Source organism: Callithrix jacchus, chromosome 13 (genome assembly GCF_049354715.1).
Source record: "Callithrix jacchus isolate 240 chromosome 13, calJac240_pri, whole genome shotgun sequence".
Lineage (NCBI taxonomy): Eukaryota > Metazoa > Chordata > Mammalia > Primates > Cebidae > Callithrix > Callithrix jacchus.
In genome coordinates, this window is record NC_133514.1 from 105558776 (window position 1) to 105568771 (window position 9996).

Here is a 9996-nt window from a genome sequence, read left to right on the forward strand (position 1 = left end):
TACTTCTGATCTGCAGTTTCCTTGTGAAAGAAAAAAAAATGAAAATCTCTCACCATGCTATTATGAAGTTTAAGTGAGAGGATTTTTTTTCTTTTTCTTTTTCTTTTTTTTTTTAAATTTATGAGACAGGGTCTCACTGTGTTACCCAGGGTGGTCTTGAACTCCTGGTTCAGGTGGCCCTCCCGCTTTAGCCTCCCGAAGTGTTAAGATTACAAGCAGGAGCCTCTGCGCCTGGCATTAAATGAAAGAATGTTTATGCCTTACCCAGAATAGACGAACTTTCAGTATGTTTCATTGCACATTTATGCTTGATTCTCTAGGATGTGCAGGTGACTCTTTGGCTCACACTGCAGATGTGGCCTTGTCAGAAGTGTTGATGTACATCTGTACATTTGGGTAATGACAGCATCCCTCTCCTGCCATCAGATAGCATAAGTTGGTGGCCTGTGTGGAAGAACATGGCTTTTTTCATATAGGCTGTTATTAAATACGAAAGAATGACTTAGGGCTCTCTTCACCCAAGGAAAATATCCATTATGGTAGAGAGCTTTGATCATTTTTAGAATTCTGAGCGGATGAAAAGGCTACTTTGAAAAGCACATGGGTGGCTTTGCTCTTGCTCTCCTGAGTAGTGATGGTATTGTTTGAGGCTTTGCACTTACTGAAATCAGTGCACAAAAGGCTGAGATGTGTCTCGACATGTCTAGAGGAGTCTCACGATGCTTCAAAAAACCAGTTGGGAGCATTATAAATCATGAGGCCATTTGCTATGACTTAAGATTAAAACACATAGAAATTTAACTGACTTCTTAAAAAATACTTCTGCTTCTTTTAGACTTCATGTTTTTATTTTTAACTCTGCAGTGGTGCGATGATACAGATAAAATGCCTTAAATAAGTTAGGATTTTTTAATAGTTTTTATTTTGTAAAATTTAGCAAGAAATACCCCAGTGATTAATCTATTAGGGAAAGTTTATGCTAAAACTATTTACTCTTTGAATCTCTTCTGATATAAACAAAAATCATTGAATTATTAATACAGTTGATGTTCTGTGTCAGTAAGTAGCTTTCATGTCATCTTTCTTCAGAAAGACTAATTGGTTTTGGGGTGAGTCTTTTGACTAATTTGTTTTTAATATTCTGTTTCAAAAATTTTTAACATCTTAAGCTGAGTATTACCAGTGCATACCTTAATGAACACAAATATTTTAAGCACCTAGTGCAATTCAGCTTATCCTTATGAGCGGGAAGATTTTTAAATAGGCACTACATTTAATGGAGTGGTCTGTGTATACATCAACACAGCATCTGTGTCTATGATGTATAAACATTTTGAATCAGATTTTATCCTCTCCCCTCTGGACCAAAAGTCAGGACATCCCTCGAAGGCTAGGTGGACACTATTTCTGTGCCCGAGTGTAAGATGGTGCAGAGTAACGGCCGATGCAGTGTTGTTTATATCTGCCGTTTTTCTGTTTTGATTTTGGAGAAATTGCCGTACTCTCCTATTCCTCTGTTTTTTTTTTTTGTTTTATCATTAATAATGGCTTTAAATTTTCTTCCCTGCATTTAAATATTTAGTATTAAGAATATTGATTCCATTCTTTAAAAAAAAAAACTCTTCTCTTCCCTATGTCTGGAAATTTGAGTTAAATACTGTCTTAACTGAGCTCTTTGAAATTATATCATTTATCTGAGACAAACTGAAGAACTTGGGTTGGCAGTGCAGAATATAAACCAAGTGGATTGCCTGAAGTTTATTAAGGTTAAGAGTGTCTGATGCTTTTCTCAGTACAACAATGGTGTTACATAAATCTCTGTGTTTTTTACTGTGTTTCATTCAGTCTCCAGCCTTTTATGTTTTGGCTTTTTGTTTATATCCTCGAATTTTTAAAATAAAGCATTGATCTAATGATGACCCATTGAAAGTCAAAAGTTAAGGGAGGTCAGCCTGGACAGTCAGGAAACATCATGGAGGAGGGACACTTTCCAAACTTGAGTTACTTTGAGATATACTTAATGTTTATTTCTAACAAGAAAGATGGGATTTATGCTTGTGTTAATATCTCTTTATATTTGTTTTCTTTAGACACAGACAGCAATTCTGAGGATTCCGGGAATCCATCAACAACTAGGTTTACAGGTTATGGTTCTGTCAACCAGACTGTCACTGTCAAGCCACCTGTTCAAATTGCTTCTCTAGGAAATGAGAATGGAAACCTTTTAGAAGATCCCTTAAACTCACCCAAGTATCAGCATATTTCCTTTATGCCAACTTTACACTGTGTCATGCACAATGGTGCCCAGAAGTCTGAAGTCGTCGTTCCTGCACCCAAATCTGCTGATGGCAAAACCATAGGGATGCTTGTTCCTAGTCCTGTTGCAATTTCTGCAATAAGGGAGTCTGCAAATTCAACCCCTGTTGGAATACTAGGTCCAACAGCTTCCACTGGAGAATCGGAAAAGCACCTTGAGTTACTGGCTTCCCCCTTACCTATTCCATCAACCTTCCTTCCACATAGTAGCACTCCCGCTTTGCATCTAACAGTTCAGAGGCTAAAGCTGCCACCACCACAGGGATCTTCTGAGAGCTGCACAGTTAACATCCCACAACAACCACCCGGAAGTCTGAGCATCGGATCACCAAACACTGCCTTTATTCCTATCCATAACCCAGGTAGTTTCCCAGGCTCTCCTGTTGCTACCACGGACCCCATCACAAAATCTGCATCCCAAGTGGTAGGACTCAATCAAATGGTGCCTCAAATTGAGGGAAACACAGGGACAGTCCCTCAGCCTACCAATGTGAAGGTAGTTCTTCCAGCAGCTGGCCTCTCAGCTGCTCAGCCACCAGCTTCCTACCCCTTACCAGGCTCTCCCCTTGCTGCCGGCGTGTTACCCAGCCAGAACTCTGGTGTGCTCAGCACAGCAGCAACTTCTCCCCAGCCAGCGAGCGCAGGCATCAGCCAGGCCCAGGCCACTGTTCCTCCCGCGGTTCCTACCCACACCCCAGGCCCTGCCCCGAGCCCGAGCCCTGCTTTGACACACAGTACCGCGCAGAGTGACAGCACCTCTTACATCAGTGCTGTGGGGAACACGAACGCTAATGGGACAGTAGTGCCACCACAGCAGATGGGCTCGGGTCCTTGTGGTTCTTGTGGTCGAAGGTGCAGCTGTGGGACCAATGGAAACCTTCAGCTAAATAGTTACTATTATCCTAATCCAATGCCTGGACCAATGTACCGAGTCCCTTCATTCTTTACTCTGCCATCCATTTGCAATGGCAGCTACCTCAACCAAGCACATCAGAGCAATGGAAACCAACTTCCTTTTTTTCTGCCTCAGACTCCATATGCAAATGGACTGGTACATGACCCAGTCATGGGGAGCCAAGCCAACTATGGCATGCAGCAGATGGCAGGATTTGGGAGATTCTATCCTGTGTATCCAGCACCTAATGTAGTTGCCAACACCAGTGGTTCGGGGCCCAAGAAGAATGGGAATGTCTCATGTTACAATTGTGGTGTAAGCGGACACTATGCACAGGACTGTAAGCAGTCATCCATGGAGGCCAATCAACAAGGTAATCACAATAACTCCCAGAGGACTTGTTTTTGAGTTCACTCATTTCTTCCTTTCCTTACTGATCATGGGATTCTGTCGTAGCAGAAAGATCCATTTGTGTTTTTGTTTACAGATGTTGTGTTTTCAGTGACAGATCATAAAATGCAACTGGAAAAACCTAGTGTAGACCCAGGTCACACAGAGCACAAGGAAGTTCAGAGGATTTCAGTTTCCAATTAAGGAGTAACCCTAAAGGCCCTTTTGAAGGAGTGTGACGGCAGCTCTGTACTGTTAAATCTCTTGCTTGCAGCACTTGCTTTTAGGTCACAGTCCTGTCACAGAGTAAGCAAAATTGTTATATATTTAAAACCTAGGAAGTAATCTAGTCATCTGACGTTAGGTTTTGAGTAACTAGTATTTCTGCATAACCAGCTGGCCTCATGCCTATTTCCCCATGCTGCCCTTTTCCTTCCCAGCAAATGCTTTAAAAAAAAGAAAAAACCCAAGATTCTATTGCATTTTACAGGAACAAAATAGTTCAGCACTGATTTGAGAGTAAAGGAATTTGAACAAAGTTTAATATTACTACCACCAGAAGGAAGAAAATGCTCTTAAATATGTTTGAGTAAGATACCAAATTTTGTGTCAACTTCAGACTGTTACTTTCACTTGAATTTGACCTTTTGTCATTTTGCAAGATCTTACCTAGAAACGAAAAAGTCTTAAATTGGGAATGTATTTCCTTGGCATTCTTAAAGGAAGCTCAAGTTTGATAGCCTTTAGATTGAATTCAAAGCACAAAGTTTACCTTGCTTTTTTAAGTGAGTGGATTGGCTATTTGGAGTAGCACTAGAGCTGACGAAGGTGCCTTTTGGAGAGCATGCCCGTGTTATAGCTTGTACGTAGTGGTTTGTGATGACATTTCCTTGTAAGCGGTGACTTAGTTCTGTCTTTCCCATTTTAGGCACTTACAGACTGAGATACGCACCTCCCCTCCCCCCTTCTAATGATACGTTGGATTCTGCAGACTGAAAGGAGTAAAGCTTGCCTACTTAATACACTCAAGTGTTGGGGAGTCATGGGGTGTGGAGGGGAGGAAAGGAAAGGTATTTTGTTTCTTTGTCTGTACATTTCCTAGATTTCTATGCAGTTGGGATTTTTCATTTCTCTTGTACCAATGTCCAAAACAAGAAAGAATGCAATGCTTTTGAGCCTCTGGTCTCCTGGTTCAACAACAGGCTTATATGTATGATACATGTAATTTAAACTTTCAGACAAACTATCGAAAGGAAAGTGTTGGTGCGTGCTTTTTTTTTTTTACACTGAATACTTGCTGTGTGCAATGTTTACTGAATCTTTAAAACTGTGTATTTGACCTTTTTTTACAACACTGGTGACAGTCATATGGTTTTGAAAAAAAAAAAAATCTTTGCTTCTTCCCCAGCTTTTCTCACTTTCACCGTAAACGACACTTTCCTCCCCAGCCAGCCTCACTCTGTCCCCAGCCGGCAGCAGGAGCGGCCAGCAGTGCATTCACCCACTTCCGTAAACTGCTCTACATATAAACCAAGAGCAGAATGTTTCACCCTAATCTTACAGGAGGAATCAAACTCCCGAAATAGTGTGTATATATGTAATAAACAGCGTCACGTAAATACATATATGCAGTGCTTGTTGTCCAAATAAAAATGAAAATAAGTGGAAGAGAGAGGAAGAAGTCAAACCATATGACACTGAAAAAATATGACGTACGAAATGGACAAAAAGCTTTTTCTGAAACCAACTTTTTACTTCCATCATACTTTTTTAGCCTGTTGCTTCAGAGAGACACAAAGTGAACACACTGGTGTGAATGTTGTTCTCCGTGTGCTTGTGTTGTCATGAAAGTCTCCAGCCAGTTTCACTTGTCCACCACCGTGTTGTGCTCACAGAGACACTACTTAAGTCAAGATTTCTCCTTTCCCTGTACCAGCTGTTACAGTGTTCCGTTGTGTTTGAAATGTGTATGGTTTATTGCAGTCTGAACAGAGCTATGGGTTCCTACCGTAAGTCAGGTTCTTTCTTTCCTAACCTGTCTCGTAGCAAAGTCACTTTTATAACAGTTTACCACTATGTTTGATTCTAATGTGAAAGACTAAATTCTGAGTGTGTTAAGACGGTATTAATCATGTCGGTGTCATGTCACTAAGTTTAATGCTGCTGTTTTTACAAACAAGTTTTTTTAAAAAGCCAATCTATGTACTAAATTGCTTCCAGGTAATATTTTGATTTCCTAAAGTGCACTGAGGTTATCTGGAAGATGGGGCGTATTTTTTAGTGACTGCTGCATTCATCAGCAATGAACAGCTTCCACTGTATAGTGCTAGGGTTAAGGGGTTGGGGGTTTTCATTTTTCCATTCCTCAGCACAGAGCAGAAATGAGAGATTTTGGTTGTGTGGAGTAACGTTGGTATGCAGCAGAGGAACGTAAACATTTGGTCTTGTTTCAGAAGCCTAACAGATTGCTAGACAAGAGAAAAAACTTGAAGAAAAAAGAAGCTTAATTTCATGCTTCATAAGTAGCATTTATATTTATAGCACCAATGTACATTTTAAAATTTTCTTTCAGGGGTGGGCGTTACGGGGAAGGGGTGGGTGTCAAAGGGTAGATGAAAGCTTTAATTTAGAAAGAAAGTTTGAGTAAAGGAAATTATTTTGATTAAATATATTTTATTTGATCTGGGTATTTTTGGACCACATTATTAAATTAATTGTTAAGCTGCAGTTGAGTTGTTCAAGTGAAAGTTTTGACAAGCCAGATACGGGCCGCGTTGTGAATCACTTGCCAGTTGTACTTTATGGAGCTTATTTTATGATTTAAAATACTGTACTGTACATAGGAGGTGTGTTACCTTCTCCTTATTTGTATGTTTACCATATACTTTGATATTTGAAATGTTATGTACTGGAAAGGCCACTTATATTTCTAGAACAGATTGGATTTTATGCAACCTTTTTTCCTTGACTTAACAGCAATAAAAAAATGAAAAACAGCTTAAGAATTGTGCCTTATTGAAAATTTTGTGAGAATGGAGATAGGACATCATACATGGTGATTTTATTTTAAGTTTTATTTATGTATGTAATTCTTTTGACGGGGGTAAGGGTCAACCCATTTCCCTGCAGTGTGGACAGTGAATCCCAAAGTTATTTACCATCTGGATGTTCCTCAGTTCTTCCCCCAAATAACTTTTTTTTCTTTTGAGATAGGGTCTTGCTCTGTTGCCCAGGCTGGAGTGCAGTAGTGCAATCTCAGCCCACGGTAACCTCCACCTCTTGGGTTCAAGCAATTGTCCTGCCTCAGCCTCCTGAGTAGCTGGGATTACAAGTGTGCACCACCATGCCCAGCTAATTTTTGTATTTTTAGTAGAAACGGGGTTTCTCATGTTGGCCAGGCTGGTCTCGAACTCCTGACCTCAAGTGCTCTGCCTGCCTTGACCTCCCAAAGTGCTGGGGTTACAGGCATGAGCCACCGTGCCTGGCTTCCCAAATAACTTTATATAGAGGTCATCTGTGTGACTGCCAGAGAAAGGGGGACTCTGCTCCATGAGCGTTGAATACCCACCGCATACCAAAGGCTATGGTAGCAATGAGGCAGAGTCCTTGTCAACCCTGAGCTCATCTTTCCAGTTTAGGCCTTTACCCACCAAAAGTGTAAAGGACTCATTACTTTATCAACTTTGGTAGTGTGATTTTATTAGCCAGGTCCCTCTCTCGGTACAACATGTACTATTTTTTATTTCATTGTTTATCTTGTCTGTAATCCAGGCTCAAAGTTTTTAAGTGATAGATAATTTCTAAGAGACAATTGGGGGCCTGTGGTGTTGCTCTGCGCCGCCCTTGCAGGTGTCCCGGTGGCCAGCACCCTCCTGGGCCCGGGCTCTTTGGCAGGAGCCCTCTAATGACTGGATCCAGTTGGGTAGGCAGGAGCCCTCTAATGACTGGATCCAGTTGGGTAGGCAGGAGCCCTCTAATGACTGGATCCAGTTGGGTAGGCAGTGAGTTTGAAATGGTCATAGATTCCCTGATTGCTTACAGGACACCAGTTTTCCTTTTCAGACAGCAAATAATGCACCTATAGGTAACATGAGTAAATCATGAACTCAAATTCGCATTAACTAGCATGTCCCCATATCCTTACCTATCCCTTTTCTCCTTCTCCCACTACTCTAGATGGTATTAGTCTTTTTTTTTTTTTTGAGATGGACTTTTATTGCCCAGGCTGGAGTGCAATGACGTGATACTGGCTCACTGCAACCTTCGCCTCCCGGGTTCAAGCGATTCTCCTGCCTCAGCCTCCCAAGTAGCTGGGATTACAGGTGTCCACCACCAAGCCTGGCTAATTGTTTTTGTATTTTTAATAGAGATGGGGTTTCACCATGGTGGCCAGGGTGGTCTTGAACTCCTGACCCTGTCAGATGATCTGCCCGCCTCGGCCTCCTGAAGTGCTGGAATTACAGGTGTGAGCCACCATGCCTGGCCTTGTGTTAGTCTTTTGCTCTTTTGTTTTCCCATACACAGCTCCTAAATACACAAATTCTTTTATGTTTTCCTTGAGCTTTGTAAGAAGGGTGTCTCTTTGTGCCTAGCTTTGTGTGACTGGCTCTGTTCATCTGACTCTATGATTCTTATATTTATGTCCTATTTTCACTACCTTCTAATAGTCTCACTGTGGGGAAGAATATAGATAATTTCTCCATTCTGTTAATGGACACTGGGTGGTTTTTATTTTTTTTCTGTTACAAACAAGGCTGCTGTCCCTGGTTCATGTGTACACGAGTTCTCTAGGGCATCAAGCTGGGAGTGCAGGGGCTGGGTTGTAGGACACGGAAGTACTCAGTTTGCGGAGATTTGCCATACTGTTTTCCAAGTGATATACACTCATACCAGCAATGTGGTAGGGACCCCTGAATGGGTATCTGGACCCCCTCTGGAGATGGTGTCGTGGTGCTGTGGAGGGCTAGGTGGGTAATGCATGCACAGCCTAGGTCTTTGCATCTAAAAAGAGCTCCAGGGTGGGGACAGGCTGGCCAGGAACAAAAATTTGACAGCAGTGTGTGGTTGGGGACGTGGGAGAAGGAGATAGAGCAGTAGCAGAGGGAAAATTATAAGAGTTTCAAGCTTTGTGGGTACAGTAGATAAAATGGGATCAGACTGGAGAATTTGGAGTTGGTTGAATGAAAAATGGGAAGTTTCCAAGTTTTAAATAGAGGGAAAACACGGTGACAATGGTATTAGAGGAAATCCTCTTCCTCGGCTGCTTAAGGAAAGAGAGCCTGGAAGTTGAAAGACAGGTTAGGCATGGCCAGGAGGGCCCAGACTAAGGGATTGGCCATGGGAAGGCCCGTTTAGAAAGGAAGGGAAGAGATAGGTAGAAGGAATGTTGATGCTCTCAACTTTATCTTCCCTAGATGTAAAATGAGAATGTCTCTTTTAAATTATGGTTCAGTGGCTGGGCACAGTGGCTCACTCCTGTAATCCCAACAACTTTGGGAGGCCGAGGCAGGTGGATCACTTGAGGTCAGGAGTTCAAGACTAGCATGACCAACATGGTGAGACCCTGTCTCTACTAAAAATACAAAAACTTAGCTGGGTATTGTGGCGTGTACCTGTAATCCCAGCTACCAAGGAGGCTGAGACAGGAGAATCGCTTGAACCTGGGAGATGGAGGTTGCAGTGAGTTGAGATTGCGCCACTGCACTTCAGACTGGGTGACAGTGAGACCTCATCTCAAATAAATAAATAAATTATGGCTCCGAAGTTTAAGTGAAATAATCCATGGGCAAGATCCAACATAAAGAAATAGCACTGAGAAGCCACTCAAATTCTAGTTGAAGTTAATTTTGATGAACAGGGAGACTGCAATACTATTTTAAGAGACAGGGTCACGTGCAGTGGCTCACCTATAATTCCAACACTTTGGGAGGCCAAGGCCTCAGGCAAATCGCTTGAGCCCAAGAATTCAAGACCAGCCTGGGCAACGTGACGAAACCCCATCTCTACAAAAAGTACAAAAATTATCTGGTCATGGTGGTATACGCCTGTAGTCCCAGCTAACTTGGGAGGCTGAGGCAGGAGGATCATTTGAGCCCAGCAGGCAGAGGTAGCATTGAGCCAAGATCATGCCACTGTGCTGCAGCCTGGGTGACAGACCCCGTCTTTAAAAATAAAGGGTGGGGGGAAAGTGCGGACGAGAACATGTTTGTGTAGGAGCAGCGGCAATGGTTCCTTGGGTGGTGAGGAACCTGGCAAACATAGCGCTTCATTAGACTAGTTAGTTCTGCCCCAGGCACCGATGACAGGGCGTAGACGTTCTTCCTTACCCCCACAGATGAAACCTAGGTGGGGAGCTTGCCAGTTAATGGCACATAAGGACTGTACAGACATACCAA

At 42.3% G+C, this 9996-nt stretch overlaps 1 protein-coding gene across 6 annotated transcripts in view; it reads left to right on the forward strand.

Moving 5' to 3' along the window:
- The window catches only part of ZCCHC2 (zinc finger CCHC-type containing 2), a 75666-nt gene that overhangs the window by 51998 nt on the left and 13672 nt on the right, over positions 1 to 9996 (forward strand). For 3 of the 6 annotated variants that reach the window (XR_013525939.1, XR_013525940.1, XR_013525941.1), the window contains exons 13-14: positions 2091 to 3584; positions 4530 to 4671. Coding sequence is in view for 2 of the 6 variants with exons in the window: in XM_008979921.3 (XP_008978169.2) it covers positions 2091 to 3584; positions 4530 to 4597 (1562 nt within the window). In the remaining 4 variants the exon portion in view is untranslated. Of the gene's footprint in view, positions 1 to 2090; positions 3585 to 4529; positions 6596 to 9996 lie in introns of those variants that run through there. The other 3 variants (XM_008979921.3, XM_017963529.4, XR_013525942.1) reach the window with 2 other exon arrangements.